General features: G+C 50.6%; 1 protein-coding gene across 1 annotated transcript; it reads right to left on the reverse strand.

Moving 5' to 3' along the window:
* Nucleotides 1-376: 376 nt before the first annotated feature.
* On the reverse strand, nucleotides 377-27,618 carry SFTPC (surfactant protein C). The gene is made up of 12 exons (XM_034759539.1): nucleotides 27,503-27,618; nucleotides 27,164-27,310; nucleotides 26,386-26,526; nucleotides 25,299-25,409; nucleotides 23,983-24,093; nucleotides 19,539-19,754; nucleotides 17,179-17,253; nucleotides 13,042-13,341; nucleotides 11,967-12,107; nucleotides 10,878-10,991; nucleotides 8,207-8,365; nucleotides 377-2,782 (listed from the first exon to the last, which is right to left on the reverse strand). Exons 1-11 carry the CDS (start codon nucleotides 27,542-27,544, stop codon nucleotides 8,222-8,224), a joined length of 1,542 nt encoding a protein of 513 aa, XP_034615430.1. The 5' UTR covers nucleotides 27,545-27,618; the 3' UTR covers nucleotides 377-2,782; nucleotides 8,207-8,221.
* Nucleotides 27,619-27,808: the final 190 nt, after the last annotated feature.

Genomic DNA, 27,808 nt, shown 5'->3' on the forward strand with positions numbered 1-27,808 from the left:
CAGAGCCCATCACCAGCCCAGGGAGGAGTTGGGCCTCTCCCAGCCTTAGGCAGCAATTTCCCATTTGCACAGCCGGACTCCACGGACGGGAAAAAGAAGCCAAGAGACAGCAGCCCAGATCCTCAGAGCTGTTTAGGCCCCTCACTCCCGTGATGGCTAAATACCTTTGAAGATCTGGGCCAGTATGGCCAAAAGATACAGCAAAAATTTCTAGTGTAAATAGATATCCCCTGCATGGGCATCAGAAAGGGAATTACCTGCTCACTGAAATGTGCTAAGGTGCTGTCAACACATCAGTATATTGTGTTCTCAAGATTATTGTTTTTATCCATAGAGGCTTAAATTAATCTTCTAGGCAAAAGACTTTCAACTTTGATTTAATTGTATGGATGTGTTTTATTGTACACAGAAATAAAGAGCTTACAGTTTTACAATTATATCTACAAGAGACAAAATGTCATAATCCAATACCTTTAATTTTAGACCATATTAGAGTTACATGGAAATTCTGTTCTTTATTCCCCTTAAGAAATAGAGTATATAGGTGTGTGGGTGTGTGCATGCGCGCGTGCACCTTTAGTGATAATACAAAATATCATAATAATCCCAATACATAGCAGGGAAATAGTGTTTACAGAGGACATATTTAGATTTCTAACTCTATTTTCCACATTCAAGTGGAAAATAGGGTTAGAAAACAGCAAGCTGAATACACAGCTACAGGTGCTGCTTTGAATTCCTTCAATTTATCTCGGAATGCCTGTCGTTTAGGTCACCTACTCTGCAGTTATATTACCAAGCAGAATTCAGCTTGAACTATAGATAATGGGCTGATAGTGTAATTTATTTGTCCTGCTGGTAGTTAATAATGGATTTATGGAATGACTTATTATGCTAGCCTTCAGTATTAAAATTGCATGATATTAGAAGGACCTGATTTCTTATTCTGTCCAAATGGCAATCCTCTGAATTCCCTTCTGTTCCCTTCCAACCTAACCCAAGGGATCACTTCCACAGCCCTGATTTACTTTTGCACCTTTCCTGGGTATGTTGATCAAGGTAACAGCCTGACAAGGAGAAGGAAATAGACACTTATCACAGTGCATACTGTATGTTGCACAATCTAAGCCATGTTAAGGCCTCTTAAAGGATGTTTTTTGGTCCAAGGTAAATAACAGCCATTTACATTTGTATTGCAACCAGGCTCAAATATATTTTGCTTTTCTCCCTTGGATGACAAAAAATCAAAATGACAGGTGACCTTTGTGAAATGAGTTAGAAGGTCCTAGTCCAGTTCCTCGTGGATGGGTGTCCAGATGACAGAAGCCGTCATTGAATTTGGCATTAATTAGTATTTTTGTTAGCAGTTCCTGAAATACATTTACCTCTGGCGTGAAACATGACAGCTAATATAGAGCTGGTTGGGGAATGGGAATTCTATTTTGCAGAGGATTTTGCTATTTCAAAATCAGATTTCATTCTGGTTCGGAATGATAACCAACATATTTGAAATTCTCTGTGAAATGGAATTACTGATCTCCACCGAGCTCTAACACAGCCTGGTGGGCTGCCCCAGAGCTGGGGAACCTGGGAGCCTTTGAAGCCCTAGATCTGCAGTAATACAACCTGATGGGGTGTGCTGGAGCCAGAGACCCTAACTGCCCTGCCTGGCGAGGAGTCACGAGCCTGGGAGCTGGAGTTCCCACAACTTCCAGGCTCCCAGTTTCCCATCAGCCCACCAGGCAGGCAGCTGAGGAGCTGGGAGCCTGGGTTCCCCGCATCCTGCCAGACGGTCTGCCAAGGAGCCAGGCAGGTTTCTGATGGAATCCTGCCTGGCAGGCAAAGGTCCATTGGAAACGTGCTTGGTTTCTGTTGGGATTTTGTCAGAATTGACACAGTCCTGTAGAATGTTCCAATTTCAACAAAACAGTAAATTCTGACCATTGTTTTTTTCTAACAAGCTCCACTAATTAGCAGTGGAGAGCAACATGACACCATGGTTTTAAACAAAGTCCAAATTAATTTAGTTCACAAAGTGACTCCTATATAGAGCCAGGTGCATTGTAATTGCCTAAAGGCACATAAAGTGAATTAAACTAATTTGGATTAAGGCACTTTTATGCTGGAATAAGAGCATCCACAGCTGGAGTTAATCAGGAATAGCTATTTTGGATTAACACTCCATGTAGACAAGCCCTTAGTCTGATGAGTTGTGCCTGCTGTCATTACTCTGGCCACATTGTGCTAGCTCACTAGGCTGTGAGGTCATGTATACACAATACCTCATTACCCAGAAGAAGAAATAAGAGGGGTTGGTGAGGGATTGTAGATTTTATTCTCTAAAAAGAAGTCTAATACCCACAATGGCAAGCAATCTTCTCATTCTATAGTGTCCCTAGCAAATGCCCGCTGCACCCAACGCAAACAGATCAGCCCATGTACAGCTGTTATTTATAGCAGGGTCCCTCTGGCTCCTCTTCCCATTGGCACAGCTCTTCCATCTGCGTTCCCCCAATTCTGGAAAGCTGCCCTATTCAGGAAAGCATCTAAGCACCCACTTGAGTCCCCTCGAAGGTAGAGGAACTTAACCATGTGCATTGTGCTTTCTTGAACTGGGGCCAGCGAGAGAGTTCTGCACAGAGCCAGCTGCACCATAATCACCCACAGGTACAGAGTCAGCAAAGCCACAGCTGGAGGTCTGGCTGAGGACGTGGTGTTCCCATTCTGCTGGGACCCCCTCGGAAGCAATGGCAGGCAGGAGATGCTCCATCCTTGATTGCTCCTGCAAAGCAAACACACAGGGGGTGAAAAATGATCCCTGTGAACATCCTGAGCTGTAAGTGTCACTTGGCCCCGGACGGCCCCCTAGCATTACCTCCCTCATTTCTGCTTTTAGGGAGAGATTTCCAGAGGCACAAAGGGGAGTTAGGTGTCCACTGGTTTCATGGGAGAGTTAGGCAGCTAATGGCCCTGGCTGCCTTTGCCAATGCCCTCTTATTCTCATACACAGGCAATAACTTCTACCAGAGCAGCAGAGTATGGACTCTCAGTCACTCCCCTCTGTGCTAAAGGGCCTGCTAGCATCTCCGACTCCAAGCTGTCACTATCACTCAGTGCGGCTGCTGGGGATTTGTATCTCCTTGTCTCAAGGTGAGCGTGAAGCATCCACTCCCCTTGCAGCAGGCATGCAACCTTGCAAGCTGCCTGCTGACTCTCTCAGTAGGCCTAAGGGAGGACCGTTCCAGCCTAATGGATAGTCTCCTCTGAAGGCTGCAACATTTGCCAGCTATTCCTGAAGGGCCTCAGCTCGGCCTGCAGGGTGGATTTGATTTAAATCAAATTGATTTAAATCATGATTTAAATCACTAGTCAGAAAGACTCGATTTAATCATGGATTTCTACATAAAAGTGCATTCTTGTTGGTTGTTATAACCTTAATACATATTCTTCACAACTCAGAGATAGATGTAGGTTTCATTTTTAGAAGGTACAAACTATACATTTTTAAACAGTGATTTATTTTGAAAACTTTTCAGATTAGTTTTACAGCTATATCAGAGAATGAATGATTGTTTGGTTATTTTGTTTATCAAAGGTAACTGAAGCAGATCTTTATGAAGTCATTGGGAGATGAACTATCTCCAATTCAACAGGTTAATAATTAATATTTGGAGGATTTTCTTGCCATGCTATATTAGGAGGAGAGCATCACCAGACAGACATTTAAATTGTTTTATTTAACTAAAACAACAACGTTACGTATTCTGGATTTTTTTCTTCAACAGCAAACATATAATATTTTAACAAAACAAGCATATGAATTTTTGAATGTAGTTAAACATTCAAGATTTTTAAAATCAGGTTTGTTTTTGTTAAAATTGTTTTTAACTAAAATAGTTAAATGAAATATTTGAAAAAACAAAAAACAAAAATTAAATCGACGTCAGCCAGGTCAACATGAGAAACTTAAAATATTGGCTTCTGCAGCTAACTCAGTCATCTTCACCTTCATTTTCCTGTTTGTTCATAATCTGGAAAAGAAAAACAAGCTTTCCTGCTTTTTCAGGTTCCAAACAATTTCTCAGTTTAGAATGAATTAGTCCAAAGGAAGAAAATATTCTTTCCACACCAGCAGAAGAAGCTACTGCTGTTAAAAGTGAGATTATCACTTCAACAGTCTCTGAATCCAAGTGCTTAAGTGACTTCCACCAGTTCACTGCTATGACTTTCTTTAAAACATCATCAGCAAACATATATTTCTTGAATCGTTCTTATTCCCAAACTGGGTCTCTTTTATGGCCTGCTGCCATTAAAGGTTTTCCCTTCTAGTGAGAGAATGGTATGGTAGATCTCAAATCAATGAAGGCTACACTCAGAAAGACCTCAAGACTTCTGTAATATGCTGCTCAAACAGTTTCACCTTTGTTTCTACTGCCTGTCCTTCCTTTCTCACATTTATCTTCAGACTTCTTCTCCTTGTCCAGATCTATTCCGCCTCCAACAATCTTCTATTCATTGAACTTTTTGAAACTTTGCACTTTTAGAGAGAGGTAAGGGATTGACTCTGGGTACACAAATTTGCAGAGGGACAATAGGGTTGAGGTCTATTTCTCACCTCTATATATTATTTATTTAAAAACATTTTTGCTGTTAACAAGCATGTTATCTCTGGAGACACAAATCCACAGTTTGAGAACTGCAAAACTAAGCATCTCTGATGATATCTTCTATACTGAGCACTGAGTCCCATTGGGTAGGGTTACCATATTTCCACAAGCAAAAAAGAGGACACTGGGGTGGGGAGGAGCCCCGCTCTAGCCCCACCCCTGTCCTGCCCCGCCCCCATCCACTCCCTCCCACTTCCGACCCCCTGACTGCCCCCCTAAGAACTCCCAACCCCCCCCCGCTCCTTGTCCCCTGACTGCCCCCTCCTGGGACCCCTGCCACTAACTGCCCCCTAGGACCTCACCCACTATCTAAGCCGCCCTGCTTCTTGTTCCCTGACTGCCCCCTCCTGAGAACCCCCCACCCTAACTGCCCCCTAGGACCCTACCTGTCCCCTGACTGCCCTGACCCTTATCCACACCCCCACCCCATATTCACACCCCCGCCCCCAGACAGACCCCCGGGACTCCCATGCCCTATCCAACTGCTCCCCACCCCCTGACAGGACCCCCAGAACTCCCGACCCATCCAACCCCCTCTGCTCCCTGCCTGCCTCGACCCCTCTCCACACCCCTGTCCCCCTGACAGCCCCCCCAAACTCCAGACCCATCCAACCCCCCTCCCTGTCTCCTGACCAGGGCCGGCTTTAAAGAGCCCAGGAATCAGGCTGCTAGGGTTACCATTCGTCCGGATTCCCCCGGACATGTCCGGCTTTTCTCAGTTAAAAATAGCGTCGGGGGGAAATTGTAAATGTCCGAACTTCCCCCCATGCAGAGCGCGCGCGGCTGACAGGGCAGCCGGCCAGATGGTGCCACTTGCATGGGGCTCCGGCAGCCAGAGAGAGCCCCTCCTCCGCTTCCCCCTCCTCTCCCCTGCAGCTGAGATCACTCCCCTCCTCTCTCTCCCTCCCTCCCTCCCCCTCCCTGCATTTGCAGCCGGCCATTCGCAACGGGCCTCTGGCAGACTGGAGCTCCTCCCCCTGCCCAGCGCACCGCTCCGCAGCACTCTGCGAGGGCGGGAACCGGGCTATGCGCTCCGTGGGGGAGCGTGGCAGCGTGTCGGGCTGCGTGTGGAGCCCGACACGCTGTTCTGAGCGGCACAGTAAGGAGGCCAGGGGGTCGGAGAAGGGGCAGGGAGGTTCTGGAGGGGGCAGTCAAGAGACAGGGAGCAGGGTTGAGAGTTTGGGGTGGGGTCTGTCTGGGGGTGTGGATAAGGTTTTGGGCAGTCAGGGTACAGGTAGAGGGTAGGGTCCTAGGGGGGCAATTAGGGTGGGGGGGGACTCAGGAGGGGGCAGTTAGGGGACAAGGAACAGGGAGGCTTAGGTAGGGGGTGGGGTTCTGGAGGGCAGTTAGGAGCAGGGGTCCCAGGAGGGGGCAGTCAGGGGACAAGGAGCAGAGGGGTTTAGATGGGTCGGGAGTTCTGGGGGGGGAGGCTAACAGGGGGTGGGGAGTGGTTGGATGGGGCATGGGAGTCTCTGGTGTCTGTCTGGGGGTGAGGGGGTGGATAAGGGTTGGGGCAGTCAGGGGACAGGTAGGGGATAGGATCCTAGGGGGCCAGTTAGGATGGGGGGAAGGTCTCAGGAGGGGGCAGTCAGGGGACAAGGAGCAGGGAGGCTTAGGTAGGGGGTGGAGTCCTGGGGGGCAGTTAGGTAGGGTTACCATACGTCCGGTTTTTCCCGGAAATGTCCGGCTTTTTGGTCCTCAAATCCCCATCCGGGAGGAATTGCCAAAAAGCCGAACATGTCCGGGAAAGTAGCTTTGCCGGCATCCCTGCCACAGTCCCCTGCTTACCTTGCGGCTCCCGCAGGCTGCGAGCTGCAGGCGGATTCCCCCACGGCGGCTGCTGCTGCTCCCCCCAGACACCTCAGCTCTGTTTAGCTGAAGAGCCGAGCTGCCCGAGTGGTACCGGCTTCACGGTTTGCTGGGCAGCCCCCAGACGTCCAGACCCTGCACCCCCGGCTGGGCGCTTCCCCTCCCGGGCTCCGGCTGCGCTGGAGAAGCGCCCGGCCTGGAGCAGGGTCTGAAGGTCTGGAGGCTGCCCGGCAAACCGTGAAGACGGTAGCGCTCGGGCAGCTGTTTCGCGGTTGGGAGGGAGGAGGGGGAATGCGAGGCGCTCAGGGGAGGGGGTGGAGTTGGGCCTGGGACTTTGGGGAAGGGGCGGAGTTGGGGCAGGGCCGGGGGCAAGGCCAGCGCCCCATGGATTGTCCTCCTTTTTTAATGAGGAAATATGGTAACCCTACGGGCTGTGCTCCGGCCGGGGTCGCGGGGCTTGGAGTTGGGCCGGAGGTGCTCAGCCGGGACTGGGCCGGCGCGCTCAGCCGGAACCAGGGCTGCCACCCTGGGGCCCGGGCCGGGCCGGAGCTACTGGGGCCGGGGATGCACGGCTGGCGCTGCTCGGCTGGGGCTGGGCTGGTGCCTCAGCCGGAACCGGGGCCGCCACCCTGGGGCCCGAGCCGGGCCAGAGCCGCTGGGGCCGGGCTGGCGTGCTCGGCCAGAACCAGGGCCGCCGCCCTGGGGCCCAAGCCGGAGCTGCCGGGGCCAGGGCCGGAGCCGCTGGGGCCAACGGGCGCCACTCGGTCCGGGCCGGAGGGAGCCGCTCGGCCAGGGCCACGCCTCCTCTGAGCTCTCCTCTCCCCCCCGCCCCAGCTTACCTGCTGCTGCTGCCCGCCTGCCCCTACTTCTTTTCAGACTTCCCGCGTAGATCTAATTCGCGGGAAGCGGGGGGGGGGAGTAGGAGGCCGGAGCGTTCAGGGGCGGGGAGGAGCGGGAAGATAGCTGCGGGGCCGGACGGCGTGGTAAGGCTGCAGGGGCTGCAGGGGCTGGGGGGAGCTGGGAAGGGGCTTTGGCTGCCGAGCAGCGCCTTTTCTGTCTATAAATAGCCGACCGGGGGGAAATCCCGGACATTTTTAGATTTTTAGAAATCCCCCCCCCAGACGGCTATTTATAGACCAAAAAGCCGGACATGTCCGGGGAAATCCGGACATATGGTAGCCCTACCATTGGGTAGATAGAAGGATTAACCTAAATAATCTATACAGAAGCCCCTGGAACCCCATAAGATTGGGTCCCAATCCATGAACTATTGGAACTCATTTACAAAACTTTTCTTAAACATTACCTGAATATATTGTCTTGTACTATCAAATTAGAATTTATAATCCCTACTCCATGATGAGATATCTTTGAGCTATAATGTATCTTAATTAAAACTATCTTTAGATAGTTTTTTCTCAAAAAGCATTTTATCAAAAAAATCCGATTTAAATTAAAAAATCTGTTTTTAATTTTTTTTTTTTAAATCATTGATTTTTATCCACCGTCGGCCTGGCAGTGAAGAACTCACTCCTGTATCTGCACATAGGCCATGTCCCCCGGTGCCTGCTCCCCAAGACTCATTCCCAACATGCCTGTCACACATGCTTCTACTGTAGTGTGTGTGCGCGTGTGTGTTGGGAGTGGGTGGTTAGTGCAGGTAACTGTGATTGTTCAGCCATTGAGCACAATCGGCTCCCATTCTGACACCCATCCACACTGCTACTCACTTCCCTGAGGCCTTGCTAAGCCCAGTAGATAGGAACGTTGCTGCAGAGGATGTTAATTGTAGTGCCCAGGATGGAGCGATCAGCCAGAGGCATAGGAAACTCTTTGTCCTCCTCCTCCTCCTCCTCACCCTGCTCAGGTGTCGGGATGAGCGACTTGAGCTACAGCAGGAAATAATAAAAATTAAACACACACACCAAACACCTTGCACCCTTGTTTGCAGCAGGAATAGACACAGGCTATTGACCTTCCCATACATCTTAAATCCTTAATGGCAATACAATACGCACACTAAGTTTTCTCCTAGTGCCCACTATATTTTCAGCACCTTCACTCCGCCTGTGAGGATGGATTCCACATCTGGAGGGCTTCCCACATGGCCACTGCTTCTGAAGCAACAAAAATTTCTAGCAATGCTGCCCCGGCTAGTGATATACAGGCCAGCCTGTTTTAATAGGACATGGAATTATTTGAATATCAATATGGGAGGCTGTGGAGGCTAGTGATTATAGCAGATGATGAAAGATTCAGGACTCCTGGGTTCTGCTCCCACTTCTTGGAGGCTGTATGGTCTAATGGACTGGGAATCAGGATTCCTGGGTTCTCTTTTTGTCTCTGCCACTAACTCACTGTGTGCCCTGAGGCACTAACTTATCAGTATTTCTCTTTGCCATCAACCCCCCTTAGGGCTCTGAGGGTCAATCAGTGTTAGCAAAGCCTTTCCATTAGGGTTACCATACGTCCATATTTCTCCGGACATGTCCGGCTTTTTAGTTGTTAATTGCCGTCTGGGAGGATTTTTTAAATATATAAAAATGTCCGGAAAATACGGACGTATGATAACCCTACCCACTGCCCCCTCTCCTCTTGGGGTGTCAGCTCGCTCAGCCTGCGGACTGCAACCCCCACATGCTGCTGCAACCCTGCGCCCCACGGCTAGGAGCAGTGGCATCTCTGCAGCCAGCTGCTGGTGCAGGGGACCCGCGGCCGCTTCTCCCTCCTCCGAGCATCCCCCGCGGCTCTAGCAGAGCCTCAGTCTCCCCCCCTCCATCCTGGCCATGCAAGGAGCCCCCGGCCAGCGGTCCGTGCAGCCGGGGCTGTCTCCCCCCGGCGGAGCCACTGCCTGGGGGCGGGTCCTGGCGCAGGGGAAAGTTTCTCGTCCGCGCGGCGGCGGCAGCAGCTTCCGGGAGCCCGAGCTCCCCCACCCGGGAAGGGCTCGCGCTGCAGCGCCTCCCGCAGCCTGAGCTGCCGCAGCCTCCCCAGGTCCGGCTGGGAGCAGGGTGAAGGCTCCCCTGAGGGAGGTGAAGGGTGGGGGGGATTCTGAGGGGAGGGGGCTATGGGAGGGGGTGGGGAGCTCTGAGGCAGGGGCTGCGGAGAGTGGGGGGCTGTGGAGGGGTTGGGCTATGGGAGGAGGTGGGGAAATAAAGGGTAGGTGTTATGGAGGGAGGTGAAGGGGAGGACTGAGGTGGGGGTGCTATGGAAGGTGGGGGGCGCTATGGAAGGTGGGGGCTATGGGAGGAGGTGGGGGGCTCTGAGGCAGGGGCTGTGGAGAGTGGGGGGGCTGCAGAGGGCAGGCTCTCAGGAGAGGAGGCACTGAGGCAGGAGAAGGCTGAGGATGGGCCCTGTGGAGAGCGGGTGGCTCTGGGGTGAGGCCTGGGGGATCTGGCGGGTGGGTGGAAGACGGCTCTGGGGTGAGGCCTGGGGGGTCTGGCGGGTGGGTGGAAGGCGGCTCTGGAGTGAGGCCTGGGGGGTTGGGCAGGCGGGCAGGAGGCGCCTCTGGGGTGAGGCCTGGGAGGGTCTGGCGGGCGGGAGGAAGCGGCTCTGAGGTGAGGCCTGGGGGCTCCGGCGGGCGGGCGGGAGGTAGCTCTGGGGTAGGGTTACCATACATCCGGATTTTCTCAGACATGTCTGGCTTTTTGGTCCTCAAATCCCCGTCCGGGAGGAATTTCCAAAAAGTCGGACATGTCCGGGAAAATAGGGAGGCATGGTAAGGCACCGCCTCCTCCCTGGGCTCCAACTTTCCCGGCTCCCGCCGCTCTCCACCGCAGCAGGGGCCGAAGCAACTTCCCCAGCACAGCAGTAGCCGGGGGGCGGGAGGGAGGAGGGGGAATGCGGGGTGCTCAGGGGAGGGGGCAGAGTTGTGGTGGGGACTTTGGAGAAGGGGCGGAGTTGGGGTGGGGAAGGGGTGGAGTTGGGGAGGGGCCAGGGCCCCGTGGAGTGTCCTCTTTTTGCAGTATTGAAATATGGTAACCCTACTTTCCATGCCCTCATACATCACATGCTTTATGAGAGCAAATCATTCTCACAACAGCTGTTGAATGTAAAAGATCCAAATAGAGGAACAATTCAACTCCAGAGGCTACTGTGGAATCACACACCAGCAACTAGACATACACTAGCCCATTTTGCATGTGTAGCTGTTTTTGCTGGTCCAGCTGATGCATGTGCATAACTCCAGGTGTCCCTGATGCACCATCCTTTGGAGGGTTTGATATTTGGAGTCTAAATAGCCTCTTATCTCTGTTATCCATGTACTATCTTCCACACACACACACCCATTCTTCTGTTGGCCTCAGATTCAGCATTGCATGAGTGCCATTTCCCCCATGCATTCCTATACCTACCTCTATATCCAGCATGGTTCATACTGAGTGTGCATTCCTGGCTGCTCACCTGGAGATGCTGGTGGAATGCCTTCGCAGTGGTATCCAGGCCCTGAATGTTCTCCTTGTCCATCTTGGTGATGTAGCAGGCTCGGCCTTGCCAGGATTTGTAGCTGATCAGCAGCTGTTTGCAGACAGAGCACATGGTGATTTATAAGCCCTGGTTTCCCATCACTGCAGCTCCCTGTTATTCACCGGAGCTGAATCACCCTCTCCTACTGCACAGCCACTTCTGCTTCTGCAACATCACCCCGTTCCATCCCCCTCATGATGCTGAGTCCAGGAGCCTCCTAGACCCTTCATTGGCCTTTCTTTTTGAGACTTAAAGCCATCTGATTGAGATGGGCCAGGGTCGGTGCCATCACTCCAAGCCCTATCCAAAGTGTGGGGTTGGATAGATAGGAGCTGGGTCCAAACCTCCTAGGGGATTGGTTTAGCAAGATGAAAATTGAGGCTTTGCAAATCCAAACCCACCTTCTTATTTTGCTTGTCTCCCCTGCACCCTCCTCCACCACCTTCCACCCCACATTGACCAATGAAGACAACACACCATCCTTCTCCCCTCATAGCCCCAACTCTAGCCCCATTCACTCCCTCTCTCACTTGGCTCTTCCTCTCTGGTCATGTTCCTTTTGTGGAGCTGGGTTTTCCGCATCTCTGGCAGCACCCATTTCCTCCCCTACCCACCAACCCTGCATCATGACAGACGAAGAGGAGACCAAGACAGGATTCCCGTGTGCCAACACGTGCTGCTCCTTGCTTGTCCAGAGTGCTGTCTGTTGAGCGACCCAAGGGCTTTCCTCCCAGGGACTGACTCCCCTGCTCCATTCAGGGGCGTGATGCCGCCCCACTGAGGCTGGAACCCCTTCTGATTTTGACTGGAGGGGCTGGCACCCAGCAGTGCCTAATAGCCTCTCAGAGTGCTTCTGTTCTAATGCAGCATCGCCACGTTTGTGCTCGGATGCCCAGGCCATGCATGGGTTAAAAACAGCCTCGCTCCCTGGACAGGAGGATTCAATACAGGATCCCGGCCTCATGGCCTGATGGCAAGGGTCCGTTCTGAAGCACACCCCCTGCCAAGCAAGCACTCCCTGCTTACATTACTGTAGTCGTACACCACCGTGCCCGGGTCATGGGTTCCTGCATCAATGTGGAAAGTCGCCACCTCTTCTTCCCAGTCCATGGAGAGCCGCAGTTGAGACTCTTCCCCTTCCAACCCCTCAATGGTCATTTGCAAAACCTAGGAGGAAATCATAGAGCCTAAAGAGTGAGCAGAAAGGAGAGCAGGGGGTGGGAAGATACGGAAGGGATGGGATCTCTATCATCTCTGTTATGGGTTCCCTGCATCAAAAAGCGGAACATTGTTCCATTCTAACCCATTTGAAACTCAGCCATTTCAAAGGGCCCAGGAACATTTTGCAGCTGCTTTTCATTTCTCTGTTGCTTCTAATAATCAACCCTGTTCCTTCCCTCAAGGCTGGCCAGGGTCCCAGAGTCTCTCTCAGAATGGGAAGGGTAAGTTTATTGGGAAGAGACTCTCAAGACTGATTTTGTTTCTCCTAAACGTTCTCCTGCTAACCCGACAGAACGAGGCCTCCCTATCTCTTCCCTGCTGTCCACACGTATTGTAATGCAGGGTAGACAGGATCTGTCCCAATGGGCCAGGATTTCAGTCAGCCCTCTTGGAATTAAATGTGACTGCAACATCTTCCTCTGGCTTGGTCCTTGACTTTGCTCATTCATGGATGCAATCTGTCCCCTCTGTGCCAATTCTGTTTCCTCCAATGAATGACTGCCTGAGTCCCCTCTGCACCCAATAGGACCCCATCTGCTCTCTCTGCACCCGTGCATGACTGCCCCAGTTTTGTTCTGCATCTCTGTGCATCTGTCCCCGCTTCCTCTGCCTATTGCTAGACTTGGGCATGGTGACAACGATCTCTTCTGCAGGGCTGCAGCTGTCCCTTGGGCACCTATGCAGGGCCGTACCCTTTGCACAAGTCCCCTTTGCACCTACACAAGGCTGCACTATGGTCAGCTGCATGGATCCCCATTGCATCTGTGCCTAGCTTCCGCTATCCCCTATTCATCTATAAACTGCTGCATTTGGGCATGATTTTAATACTTTCCTTTGCACCTGTGCACAGCCTCAGCTGCTCCTTCTCCCCCTTACTTACAGACTCAGTGTGTTCCTGGGTCACGTGCAGTCCCAGCAGCAGGGCTCCCAGGACGACCACAACTATCAGCACAATGACCACCACGATGATTAGGATTCTCTTGATGTGCAGCGGGCAGCCAGGGAGCTTGGGCAGACGGCAGAGTAGCTTAGGGAGGCAGCAGAAGACACGTTTCCAGCAGCTGCAGCAGGACTTGCAGCTGGGGCAGCCTGGGCAGCAGTTAGTGCAGCTGGGGCAGCTGGGGCAGCAGTCAGTGCAGCTGGGGCAGAGGTCCATCTCTGAATCCAGAGCATTGTAGTGCTGGGGACACAAGCAAACACAGAGAGAGAGGTCACTGCAGGAGGGACTGAAATGCAAAGCAAAAGGGAACAGGAGGAGGTGGAGAGGAAAGGGGTGTGAAGATGAGAGGGAGGGAAGACTGGCTAACCTAGTGAGGAGGGCTTTAAACTAGGTTCGACGGGGACAGGTGAGCAAAGCCCACAGGTAAGTGGGGAACATGGAGACCGGGGAGATGGGTCGGAAACGAGAGGGAGTGTGGGCTATATTGGCAGAGAGAAAGGAGAGTCAGGACAAAACCGGGAGGAAAGATCAAACCAGTATCTTAGATGCGTATATACAAATGCGAGAAGTATGGGGAATAAGCAGGAAGAACTGGAAGTGCTAATAAATAAATACAACTATGACATTGTTGGCATCACTGAAACTTGGTGGGATAATACACATGATTGGAATGTTGGTGTGGATGGGTACAGCTTGCTCAGGAAGGATAGACAGGGGAAAAAGGGAGGAGGTGTTGCCTTATATATTAAAAATGTACACACTTGGACTGAGGTAGAGATGGACATAGGAGACGGAAGTGTTGAGAGTCTCTGGGTTAGGCTTAAAGGGGCAAAAAACAAGGGAGATGTCCTGCTAGGAGTCTACTACAGGCCACCTAACCAGGTGGAAGAAGTGGATGAGGCTTTTTTCAAGCAACTAACAAAATCATCCAAAGCCCAAGATTTGGTGGTGATGGGGGACTTCAACTATCCGGATATATGTTGGGAAAATAACACAGCAGGGCACAGACTATCCAACAAATTCTTGGACTGCATTGGGGACAACTTTTTATTCCAGAAGGTTGAAAAAGCTACTAGGGGGGAAGCTGTTCTAGACTTGATTTTAACAAATAGGGAGGAACTCGTTGAGAATGTGAAAGTAGAAGGCAGCCTGGGTGAAAGTGATCATGAAATCATAGAGTTTGCAATTCTAAGGAAGGGTAGAAGGGAGAACAGCAAAATAGAGACAATGGATTTCAGGAAGGCAGATTTTGGGAAGCTCAGAGAGCTGATGGGTAAAGTCCCATGGGAATCAAGACTGAGGGGAAAAACAACTGAGGAGAGTTGGCAGTTTTTCAAAGGGACACTATTAAGGGCCCAAAAGCAAGCTATTCCGCTGGTTAGGAAAGAGAGAAAATGTGGCAAAAGACCACCTTGGCTTAACCACGAGATCTTGCACGATCTAAAAAATAAAAAGGAGTCATATAAAAAATGGAAACTAGGACAGATTACAAAGGATGAATATAGGCAAACAACACAGGAATGCAGGGGCAAGATTAGAAAGGCAAAGGCACAAAATGAGCTCAAACTAGCTACGGGAATAAAAGGAAACAAGAAGACTTTTTATCAATACATTAGAAGCAAGAGGAAGACCAAAGACAGGGTAGGTCCACTGCTTAGTGAAGAGGGAGAAACAGTAACAGGAAACTTGGAAATGGCAGAGATGCTTAATGACTTCTTTGTTTCGGTCTTCACCGAGAAGTCTGAAGGAATGCCTAACATAGTGAATGCTAATGGGAAGGGGGTAGGTTTAGCGGATAAAATAAAAAAAGAACAAGTTAAAAATCACTTAGAAAAGTTAGATGCCTGCAAGTCACCCGGGCCTGATGAAATGCATCCTAGAATACTCAAGGAGCTAATAGAGGAGGTATCTGAGCCTCTAGCTATTATCTTTGGAAAGTCATGGGAGACGGGAGAGATTCCAGAAGACTGGAAAAGGGCAAATATAGTGCCCATCTATAAAAAGGGAAATAAAAACAACCCAGGTAACTACAGACCAGTTAGTTTAACTTCTGTGCCAGGGAAGATAATGGAGCAAATAATTAAGGAAATCATCTGCAAACACTTGGAAGGTAGTAAGGTGATAGGGAACAGCCAGCATGGATTTGTGAAGAACAAATCATGTCAAACCAATCTGATAGCTTTCTTTGATAGGATAACGAGCCTTGTGGATAAGGGTGAAGCGGTGGATGTGGTATACCTAGACTTTAGTAAGGCATTTGATACGGTCTCGCATGATATTCTTATCGATAAACTAGGCAAATACAAATTAGATGGGGCTACTATAAGGTGGGTGCATAACTGGCTGGATAACCGTACTCAGAGAGTTGTTATTAATGGTTCCCAATCCTGCTGGAAAGGCGTAACGAGTGGGGTTCCGCAGGGGTCTGTTTTGGGACCGGCTCTGTTCAATATCTTCATCAACGACTTAGATATTGGCATAGAAAGTACGCTTATTAAGTTTGCGGATGATACCAAACTGGGAGGGATTGCAACTACTTTGGAGGATAGGGTCATAATTCAAAATGATCTGGACAAATTGGAGAAATGGGCTGAGGTAAACAGGATGAAGTTTAACAAAGACAAATGCAAAGTGCTCCACTTAGGAAGGAAAAATCAATTTCACACATACAGAATGGGAAAAGACTGTCTAGGAAGGAGTACGGCAGAAAGGGATCTAGGGGTTATAGTGGACCACAAGCTAAATATGAGTCAACAGTGTGATGCTGTTGCAAAAAAAGCAAACATGATTCTGGGATGCATTAACAGGTGTGTTGTGAGCAAGACACGAGAAGTCATTCTTCCGCTCTACTCTGCTCTGGTTAGGCCTCAGCTGGAGTATTGTGTCCAGTTCTGGGCGCCGCATTTTAAAAAAGATGTCGAGAAATTGGAAAGGGTCCAAAGAAGAGCAACAAGAATGATTAAAGGTCTTGAGAACATGACCTATGAAGGAAGGCTGAAAGAACTAGGTTTGTTTAGTTTGGAAAAGAGAAGACTGAGAGGGGACATGATAGCAGTTTTCAGGTATCTAAAAGGGTGTCATAAGGAGGAGGGAGAGAACTTGTTCACCTTAGCCTCTAAGGATAGAACCAGAAACAATGGGTTTAAACTGCAGCAAGGGAGGTCTAGGTTGGACATTAGGAAAAAGTTCCTAACTGTCAGGGTGGTTAAACACTGGAACAAATTGCCTAGGGAGGTTGTGGAATCTCCGTCTCTGGAGATATTTAAGAGTAGGTTAGATAAATGTCTATCAGGGATGGTCTAGACAGTATTTGGTCCTGCCATGCGGGCAGGGGACTGGACTCGATGACCTCTCGAGGTCCCTTCCAGTCCTATAATCTATGAATCTATAAGGAGACAGGACTGGGGAGAGAGAGACAGAGAGAAATGAAATACAGGCACAGGATTTGAGCCTGGGATGGGCCATGGTTTTAAGTAGCATCTTCCATGCTTAAGAGTGTCTCCAAGTGCTTTTTAAAGTAGCGAGTTAGATCCCAGCACCGTGGCTGACTCTGTAGGCAAGATACCTCACTAATAGCTCCCATGCAGTCTCAGGCAATAGCCCCGGCTTTCTGGGGAGAAGCACTGGTTGAGTCAGCAGGGTCATACCCCCTCCTCTCTCTGGGGTTCACCATTTGATAGTTCTCACGCACCCTTAACAGCTGCCAGAGTGGTTACATTTCAGAAATGTGTGACTCTCAGCCAGATCTGCACCCAGCTGAGCAAGGCAGCTCAACAGGCATTGGGGGAACCAAGGAAGCAGGTGAAATGTCTTGTACATCATTATGGACAGGTGCAAGTACAGAGACACACCTGGAGACATGCATACACACATACAGAGACACACAGACACACAAGTTCACCCGCCAATCTGCACCCTGCAAGCTGGGAGGAATAGAATCTGCCGCTGACTCATAACCGTAGCTGGGCACTAGAAACTATTGGAGCTGCAATGTATGAGCTACGGGGGATATGGTAGCTTTTTCATGCCCTTTGCTAAAACCCAGCCTGGGGAGGAGGGGAGGAGGCTGAGGCTTACCAGCGGGTCCTCAATCAGAGCCTCCTCGATGCTGATTTCCATCTTGCTGCTTCTCCTGTGCCACTTGGACGTCCCCTCAGTGTGTAGGGCAGAGAGAGACTTAAATAGGGGACCTGAGGTAAGAGCAAGTGAGGGGGGAAGGGATGCTGGAGTTCCCCAGCTTCTTCTGGCTACAAATCAAGTTTCTAATTCACTTCATTTTTGTTTGTGAACCTGTTTCCCTGGAGCCCTTCAGAGCTGGGTTTCTGATAACCTCAGTCGAGAGTCTCCAAGGACACTTGCCTCTGGGCACATGGGCCTCTTAGCGCCCAAGAGCTGCAACCACAGGGGTTCTGAGGCCAAAGTCATCCAGCTCCGAGGGGCTAGTGCTGCCCTTCAGGCTGGAGTATCCGGCCCGTCGATATGGCCATGGCCGGGCTTGGCTCAGTGCCCCGAGTCTCTGAGCCCCTCTGGCACCTGATGGTGCTTCAGATGTTCAAAGCAAAAGCCGAAAATCAAAAGCCTTTCACGAGAGCACTAGTCGTGAGTGCCCAGGCCCTTATCGGAGTATGGGCAGCCAGGGGCCTTGGGGAGGGGCCTTGTGCAAAACTCTGTCATTTCCAACAAGTGTTTACACCACCACCTTGCCCAATCTCTCCAAGGCAGCGACTTCAGGAGAGATGGAAACTTCCTGGGGCTAACACTGCTGCATCCTTGTGCTACCAGGGCTGCAGTTTCCTGCTGTAGGCTAGGTGGGAGCATGGACACCTCAGGAGCTGGGAGGGGGTGAAGAAAGGAAGCTCTGAATGGAGTGAGACCTTCAGCAAGGGAAGCTTGCAGGGATGCACCTGCACAGAGATGTGGAGCATAGGTACCTTGGAAAACTTGCCCCTGGGTAGAGGACCAGCACAAGGTCCCACATATGCCCCTGCTGAAGTGGGACTTAGGTGATGCATAGTCATAAGTGCAGGGGACTGGACTAGATGACCTCTTGAGGTCCTTTCCAGTCCTATGATTCTATGATTGTGAAATTCACCCACTGAGTGAACTGATCTATGAGTCGTTAGAGGTCTGTGCTTAAGACATGCCAAACTCCTAGGGTGAAATCAAAACTCCCCTTAACTTCCTTGGGGCCAAGATTGTGACCCAGTTTTGTAAAGTTATTTAGGTGTTGCTGTGCAGTGCCTAACTGATTTAGCAGCCTAAATATCATGTTCAAAAGTGATTTAGGCACTTAGGAACCAAAATCCCATTGACTGTCAAGGGAATTTTGACTTCTAAATGCCTAAATTTCATTAGAAAATGAGATTCAGACTCCTAAATCAGGTAGATGTTGTAATCTTTAAAAATCTGAGCCTTCACCTTTAACTCCAGCTGGCCTACAGCCAACCCTGATCTCACATCTGGCCTTGACCTACCTGCTGTTCTAATCCAGTTATCTATCTATGAGTATCAATACTGCCATACGTCACTGGTATCTGAGCGCCTTCCACATAAAATCAATAGCACTAGCGAAGTCCCTGGTTGATTTCATGGAGTCTCTAGCACTTCTTCCTTTTTTCAGGATAAAAAACTGTTTGGGGAAGGGATTTTGTTTTTCAAAATTTTATCAATTGACTTTTGGGGTTTTGGGTTGATTTGTTCCAGGGTAGGATTTTTAGGTGGTAGTGTTCTATTGGGTAGAAGAGGGGGTCAGTGCTGGGGCTTGGGATCCGAGGGGGGTCAGAATTGGTGTTTTGGGGTAGAGGAGGCGGTCAGGTTTTGGATTTTAGGGTGTCTGTTGTATGGTGAAGAGGCCTTTTCAAAGGGGAAGGTTTGGCAGCGTTTCCTACAGACGGTCAGACTTTCTGGATTTGTTTGATTTGCTTTGGGACTTTGTGTCATAGTCAGATCCCTTCGACAGAGAATGCTTTATCTCCAGCTCTCAAGGGCTTCGTCCTGGGCTTTGAGATCTGATTTGCCCCAGTGGAGCCCAGCTATCGAGGTGGTTCATAGATCAAAAATCAGTCATTGATGTAGCTGGGGCTTGAGCCATTAATTGTTTTTAAAATTAAGAGCAAGGCCTTAAACTGGGATTGGAAGCTGACTGGGACCAGTGGAGGGACTTGAACACAGGCCTGATGTGCTCACGGCAGCCTGAGCCAAAGAGAAGGGGGCAGCTGCATTCTGTGCTAGCTGGAACCTGTGCATCATGTTCACATTCAGATACATTGAGTTACAATGATCCAGCTGGGAAGGGATGAATTCAGAGATCGCTGTGGACAGGTCCTCAGTGGGAGGAAGTTTCCTAGTGAGCTGGAGGAGAAAGGAAGGCATTGGTAGATACTCATGATACCCAATCTTCCAAGCTTAGCAAGGAGTCCAACAGTTCCAGGGCTCACATCTCTCTGATGAATGGAGCCTTCAATGGAAGGTGGAGACACTGCCTCGACCAGTTCTCCAAAGCGTTTCCCCTTTCTGACCAGCATCACTTTGGTCTCGCCTGGGCCCAGCTGCTCTTTATCTAAGAGCTGATTTCTTGCAGGCATTCCAACAGTTGGCCTTGAGCTTTCTCCTCTTCTTCCACTGTCCCTGAACCCACAGCTGCCAGCACAGACCTTGAGAAAGAAACGGTTGCACATTCCTCAACCCGTAAGAGCCAGGAGCTCCCCAGCCTCCCTGCTCAAGAGCTTGGAGGAGCCTGCGGATTTGCTGTCTGACTCCTGACAGCCCTGGCTCTGGCTTCTGCAGACTCTGAGTGCCTGCCAACTGTCAATGGGAAGGTCTCTGCATTTTCCTTGCTCTGTGCAATGTGTTTTCTTAGTGATGTTTGAGGGAGGGAGGGAGAGAGAATCAAGTAGCTCTCAGGGCCATTTACCCTCAAACATTCTTTATCCTGGAGAGAGTCCCTAGAATCCTCATCCGCTCCATTTGTTGCATGAAGCCCATCCCAGACATTCTCTTCTCCCCACACCCGCCCCGCTCCTCAATTGCAGTGGGAACATATTCTTGATCTTCTGCCTCATTACGTCACCTGTGCGAAGGCTGATGTTGGGTAACAGGCAGACCAGGGACATCAAATAATGGAGCTGAGCCGGGGCTTGTTGACATCTCAATGGCTTGGCATTGCAACACACTGACACACGGGGGACTGGGGCTGGGATGTTGATTCCACTCGGCCCAGATCTCCCAGCACAGGCATCAACAAAAAGGATGGTGTCCTACTTCTCTGACAGCTGAGTGAGTGATTCATAGATTCCCAGGCCGGAAGGGACCATTATGATAATATAGTTGACCAACTGTATAACACAGGCCACAGAACGTCCGCAGAATTCCTAGATCAGATCTTTTAGGAAAACATCCCATCTCGATTTAAAAAGTGCCAGTGATGGAGAATCCACCACGACCCTGGATAAATTGTTCCAATGGTTAGTTACTCTCACGGGTAAAACCGTACCCCTTATTTCCAGTCTGAATTTGTCTAGTTACAACTTCCAGCCTGCTTCCTATTGCCGGGGGTCGAAGGGCCGTTTTCTGTTTTCCAGGTTTGTTTCACTTGGCACTGGCCAGTGAGCTCTTTTGTTTAACTGGCAGGTCATTGTCAGCCTAGCCAATTGCGTTGTAAGAAATCCGGGGCTTAGACCCCTCTTCCTGTAATGGTATCTGCCAGTTTTAAGGGAAGTTGGCCCTGCCTGACAGTTTAACCCTACACTGCTGGTGTTCAATCTCGGTCTGTCTCCCTAAGATGTTACAGCAGCGAGTTTTAATTGGTTTCAAAGTTTCAAGGAGGGTATCACATGAAAAATGTGCCTTTCTTGTTTCATCACTTGTTTCCTAAAGGAGATGGTACCACGCTGCAGTGTGGGATCTTAACTTTCCCAGAGCTCGGGGATGTTCAGATCCAAGGTTGTCCTTTAGGTTGGATAGCTAAGGGGAATCTCTGTCCCCTGCCAGTTGTTCTTGTGTTCCCTTTCCAGGGCTAGAGAGTGAGACCATTATACTGATACATGGATGAGCAGAGTCAGCACAATCCATCCACAATCGTGCTGTAGTAGTGTATGTGCACGCTGACAATGTGACACACACACACATACTGCTATGCATGCACACACTATAACACCCCATACATATATGCATGCCAGCACACTCACTTATGCACACCCACACCCACGTGCACAGATGCACATACCAACACACCTCTACAAACATGCAGACACAGAGTCCTGTGTGGAAACACACACATACACTGGGACATATGCGCTCAGCTACAGACACATATCACCAACACCCTCCTGTACAGATGCACACTGACATCCCTCCACCTCCTAGAGGGGTTGGAAAGCATGGTGAGATGAATCATTTTAAACTGGATTCTGTAATGAATGGGGAACCGGTGGAGCTGTCTGCAGGGGAGGACATGGGTTCACCTGGCTGTGCTGTGAAGGCCTCAAGGACAAGCCACGAGCTAGGGAGAGCTTCCTGTGCATTGTGACCCATCCTGTTCACAACTCTCTCAGCTTGCTCAGTTTTTGTTTTTTGTGGTTGTGGCAGCTGCTGGGCCACCTGATGATCCCCATCTTCCCAACTCTGCAACCTGAGTGTCCAGTATCAGCACCAGGACCCCTTGATGCTGCATAAAGAGTCTGATGCAACAGAGAGAGGCTAGAAGTACAATAACACAGGAGTCACCTGAGTGGATCTGTCCACAGGCCCGCCAAGGCCAGTGTCTTGTTTCTGACAGTGGCCAGTGGTGGATGCTACAGAGGAAGCAACCCCTCCATAGGTCACCTGACCAAATTTGCAATTGTGTGTGTGTGTGTGTGTGTGTGTGTGTGTGTACACACATATTTGCATTTCTTCCTTCCCCCCTGCAGGAAGCTGATTAGCCCCTGCAGTATGAGATTATCTCACCCCTAATTGAAGATAACAGCAGGGCTGGGGTTTTCCATTTGTTTCATGGGGAATTGTGTGTCTAAATCCCAAAGGTAATGTTGCAAATCTCTGCCCGGGTTATTATTGATCATATAATCACCCAGCCTGTTTACAAATCCAGCTCCAGGATCGATGTAATAACCAGATGCGTTATCTGTGTCCCAGCTGCACTGAAATCTGCTGAGTGATCACACACGGCGAGGAACATTCAGTTTGTGCAGAGGGGCCAGCGCAAGGGCACTACTGATGTCCTACTTTAGCCTTTGTCGGAAGTGCACTGGCAGTCACTTGCCCACAGTCAGATAGCAGGTCAATAGCAGAGCTGGGAATAGAAGCCAGACCTCCTGACTCCCAGTCCAGTGTTCTATCCACTAGACATCACTGCCTCTCAACATGTGTGAATTTACCAACCTTTCAATCCTATTGGGTGAGCACCCGTTCACATGTTCTGGCCCTGGGTATAATCAAGGCCCTGAGCAGTTTTGATTTAATCAATACCTTACGGCAGGATCCAGCAGAGAAAAGACAAATCTCTCTAAGAAGAAAATAAAGGAAGCAGCATGTTGGTTCTATGGAGATTTTACTCTTCAGACAGAAGCACAAACTCATATACAAAACTCTCGTTTTATTGCAAGCGCCACCTGAAAATTTCCAGCTGCTTTGTGTGGCAACAGAACAAAAGCTTTGCAATGGCTGGAGATCATGCAGCCACCCACCCGCCGGCCCACGGGCCGAGCTTAGGCCCAGCTGTGCGGTGATTGCACATGGAACGTCGTCATCATTGTAAGAGAGAAGCCCCAGCGCTGTGGATACAAGGGCGCCACGCCCATCTCACTGGGAAGTGACTGCAGGGATGCGGAGCTCAGACTGCACGGGGACCTGTAAGATAAATGGTGGAGCATGAGACGTTTGAGCTACAATAGCCGCAGCCCTAAGAAATCCATACAGAGAAAGCCACCTGTGGCCAGGTAACCTTGTTTGTTTTCCATCTCACTATTTATTATTTGCACTATGGTAGTGCCCAAGGTCCCAATTGAGCTCGGGTGCTGCATTGTGCTAGGTGCTATACATACACTTGCTGAGGTCGGTGCCCCAAAGAGCTCACAGTCTAAATGGATAGGACAGCCAGAAGAAGTGTCATTATCCCCTTTTCACAGATGGGAGTACTGAGGCAGAGAGAGAGAGAGTAAGGGCCAGATTTTTAAGGGATTTCAATGAGAGTTAGAGGCTTAAACACCTTTAAAAACCTGGCCCCATGTGACTTGTCAAGGGTCACACAGGAGATCTATGGCAGAGCAGGAAAGTGACCCCAGCTCTCCTGAGTTCCAGCCCAGTGCCTGAACCCCAAAGCTACCCTTTGGCTTTTGTTATATTTTATACACCTCCCAACCCAGGCAGCAGAGCAAGTGCTTCCCAGCCAAGGCTGCAAGTGAAAGGGCCAAGAGGAGGCCATCCCCCACGTGCACACACAATCCCTTGGGTTCTCAAGCCTGATTCCACCCGTGCCACGTAAAACTCTGCAGCGATGCTGCTAACGAGTCAATGAGAGGCTGCAATGGCCTCCTGCTGACTGTTGCATTCTGGTTTCTCTGCACAGAGCGGGTGGAAGTCTTGTCTTTTTACCAGCCGGATGGAGACATTTCTTCTGCATCCTGCTTGTCCGGAGCCTGGTGGTTGGGAAGGGATTTGATTGGTCTCTGGCAAAGGGCGGGCTTGTTGCTTTTGCAACTGTGTGTGCGTGGCAGGGGCGGGTGGGGGAGGCATCCTCTGGCAAAGGGCTTTTGCAACTGTGTGTGTGAGAATGTGTGTGTGAGTTGCTGCAGGCAGTTCTGATTGTTCAGTCACTGAGTAAACCCAGCTCCCCTTCCAATACCCAGCTGCTCTGCTGCTCACCCACCTGAGCCCTTGCTAAGCCCAGTAGATGGGAACGTTGCTGCAGAGGATGTTAATTGTAGTGCCCAGAATGGAGCGATTGGCCTGGGGCACAGGGAACCCCACCTCCTCCATCTCTTCACCCTGTTCGAGCTAGGACAGGAAATAATAGAATTAGATATGCACCACCCCCACACATAGGGTGACCAGATGTCCTGACTTTATAGGGACAGTCCTGATATTTGGCGCTTTTTCTTATATAGATGCCTATTACCCCCCACCCTTGTCCCTATTTTTCACACTTGCTATTTGGTCACCCTACTCACACACCATTACAGGAACTATCATTTATAGCCCGGGCTGGGGGCCTAGGAGTTTACAATCCTTGGACACCATCAGGTGCTAATCGTAACAGTATGTGCTCACGTCGTCGTTTTTTTCCTGCTCTGGAAACTAAGCTCTCAGTGCTTCAGAATAGCTGTGGGAGCATCCTGTGCTGTATGAGGACATCCAACCCACCCACCACTACTCTCCTGCACTAGCAATGCTCTCCTTGCCCAAATATTAGATTATCCTACCTTGCCAATACATTGATCAAGCTGGTACAAGAGAGGCAGTGTCTTCTAGCAGCGAGAGCGTGGGGGTTTGGGGTGAGGACTCCTGGGTTCTGTGCCCAGTTCTGCCACTGCCTAGGCAGGTGACTTTGGGGAGGTCACCTTCTCTTCCTGTGCCTCCACTGTACCCCGAGTGAAAGGAGTACACTGCTGACTTGCGCTGCACCTCACTCTGTGTGCATGTGATTCAATTACCAGTCACAAAGCCTTTGGAGAGCCTTCGCTGGAAACCATTTGATAAGGGCAATTCATTCTTTGCACCCCCTTGTGGTGGTTGTATGCATTGAATACTGTGCATGAGGCATGGAGTGATTGCTCCTGTGCTGGCTTGAGCCCATTTTCCCCAGGATGGGGAGGTGGTGATCCTGCAAATGCCCACCGTGGGGAATTAACAATGCAGTCACTGGTGGCACACAGTCACTGTAGCCTCTGCCTGCTCTGTGCAGGCAAATACTTACCGGTTGCTTTGCTTATAAGTTTGGCTCAGAGACCCAAATTCAGGCCTCACAGAGGAGGGTGCAGCACCTACTGACTTCAGTGGAAGCTCAAACTGCGTACACCCAGGCTGGTGCACTCTGACTGCAGCCAGCTGTCTCCCAGGGACTCAGAGAGCAGCCTCCAGCCTCTGCAGTGTTTTAATCTTTCACAAGTTTCTCAATCCCAAGTGCCCTTTCTCCCGGCACTCCTGTGCCCGCCTCTATACCCGGCACAGCTCACACTGAGTGTGCATTCCGAGCTGCTCACCTGGAGATGCTGGAACACCTTGGCAATGGTATCCAGGCCCTGAATGTTCTCCTTGTCCATTTTGGTGATGTAGCAGGCTCGGCCTTGCCAGGATTTGTAGCAGATCAGCAGCTGTTTGACAGAGCACAGGGTGACTTTTAGCCCTGGCTTCCCATCCTGGCAGCTCTCCAGGTTGTATTCACTGGAGCCGAATCACCCTCTCAAACTGCACAGCCCCTTCTGTTCCACTATTGTCACCCCCTCTCCATCCTCCTCTTGTCTGCTGAACATGGTGCTCAGCCCAGGAGCCTCCTATACCCCCCACGGCCTTTCCCTTTGAGACTGTAAAGCCATCAGCTCGAGATGGGCCAGGATTGGTGCCGTGTCTGCAAGCGCTCTCCAAAATGTGGGGGTTGTGTAGATAGGAACTGGATCCAAACCTCCTTGGGCTTGGTTTTGCAAGATCAAAACACAGGCTTTGCAAACTCAAACCCACCTTCTTATTTTGCTTGTCTCCCCTGCACCCTCCCCCACCACCTTCCCTCTCACATTGACCAATGAGGACAGTGCCCATCCATCTCCCTTCACTGCTTATTCACTCACTTTTTATTGCTTGCATTAACACTTGAGTGTTTTTCTCTCTCTTTATTTCCCCTGGGACCTACTTTTCTTTGCTTACTAGCAGCCAGGAAGTGATGTCAGAGTGTGGTCAGTTCACAGCCAGGTGTGACATCTGCATAATGCTGGGCCCAAGCCACACAATCCAGGTCTGAGGGTGGGATTTTGAACACCCCAAATCTTGGGTGTATTCAGATCTGGGGTTTTGGTTCGAGCTTGTCTGTAGGGTACATACACTGGCTTGGCTCAGCCTGCATCTGCGACAGTTATATGGGCCAGGCTGAAATCACTGGCTCCTCTACTCTAACCAAGAAAGTGGTAGAGACTCCAGGGATTCTAACCTACTCTAGTCGGACCGGCCAGGTCTCACCCAGTCTGAGCTATGGGTATAGCAATGAATGTTCCCTGTAGCTCCAGCCAGATTTGCCTAGGTGGTCCCTGTTTGGAAGAGGCTCCCCCGAGCCTAGTGAAATGAGCGTGCCCTACTTACGTGGTGGTAGTCGTACACGATAGTGGCTGAAGAATTGATCCCTGCCTTGATGTGGAAAGTCCCTGTCCTTTCTTTCCCACTCATGGAGAGCTGCTGCAGGGACCCTTCCCCATCCAGGCCCTGGATAGTCATTCGCAAAACCTAGAAGGCAAGGAAAGCCACAGAGTGAGGCGTGCCCAGTGCGGGGGGCTGGGTGGGTCAAAGCAGAAGATGTGATGCATCAACCATTCATTGCCTATACCCTGAAGAAGTGCCCTCTTTCCCGGCAGCACTCCCTTCGTCTCTGCTGACTCAGTGCAGGCAGAGACATTAGTAAATCAGAACCCGGGGCTGCAGTAGCTTCCCGTTTCAAGGTACCCACTGAAACTTTGCTGAAGTCTTTCGCTTCTTTGCTGGCCCTGATAATAGAGCACTATTCCTCTAGTGTCCCAGTCTCCTCTGCAGCTGTCTGTGGTTCCAGCTGTCCTCTGTGCTTGTCCACAGCTCCACTTGTTCCTGCTGCCCTTGTGTACTGGAGCAGCCTCTTTACCTGGCTGTTCCTGCCTCTTAGCACTGGTGCACAGGTGCATTTCCCCGTCTTCTTGAGTTCCCTTTGCAGCTGGGTGTGGCTGCACCAGCCCCATGCTGTAGCAGCCCACTTTGCCTGGCTACATCTGCTTCCCTGTGCTCCTGGGCATGGCTGCCGCAGCCTCAACATGCCCCTGTCCCCTCTGCACTGGCACACGGCTGGACTTGCCCCTCTGAACCACTGCCCCTGGGTTTTTAACGCTGTACTTACCGTTTCCGTGTGCTTCTCAGATATGTGCAGTCCCATCAGGAGGAAACCCAGCACAACCAAGACTATGATCACAACCACCACCATGATGATCAAGAGTCTCTTGAGGTGAGGGGAGAGGCAGGGGATCCTGGGGACGGGAGTGTAGTCCTGTGGGAACAGAAAAGAACAGTAACAGCAAGAAGAGCTGATGTGGGTATGCTGGAGGGACAGGACCCCCCGTCCCTTTATTATATGTATTCCTGTAGCACTGAGGAGCCCCAGTCATGGCCCAGGACCCTATTGTGCTAGGTGCTGTACAAACACAGAACAGAAATATCTATTCTCTGTTCATTGCCATACCGGAGGGGCCTCAATCAGAGCCTCCTTGCTGCTAACATCCATCTTGTTTCTTGTTCTGCAGATCCTGGCCGTCCCTGTAGTGCTTCTCCAGCGATAAAACAGCCCCTGGAGGCTCCGTGGCTGGAGAGGGGCTTATATAGGGGACTCTGAGATAGTGGAGGGGCGGAGAGCAAGGGGAGGGCATGCTGAAGTTCCCCAGGCCCTTCTGGCCACAAGCCAAGTGCTCACTTCATTTTTGTTTGTGAACCTGTTTCCCTGGAGCCCTTCAGAGCCGGGTTTCTCATAAGCCCCCGGGCCCGTGTCAGT

This window comes from Trachemys scripta, chromosome 2 (genome assembly GCF_013100865.1).
Source record: "Trachemys scripta elegans isolate TJP31775 chromosome 2, CAS_Tse_1.0, whole genome shotgun sequence".
Lineage (NCBI taxonomy): Eukaryota > Metazoa > Chordata > Testudines > Emydidae > Trachemys > Trachemys scripta.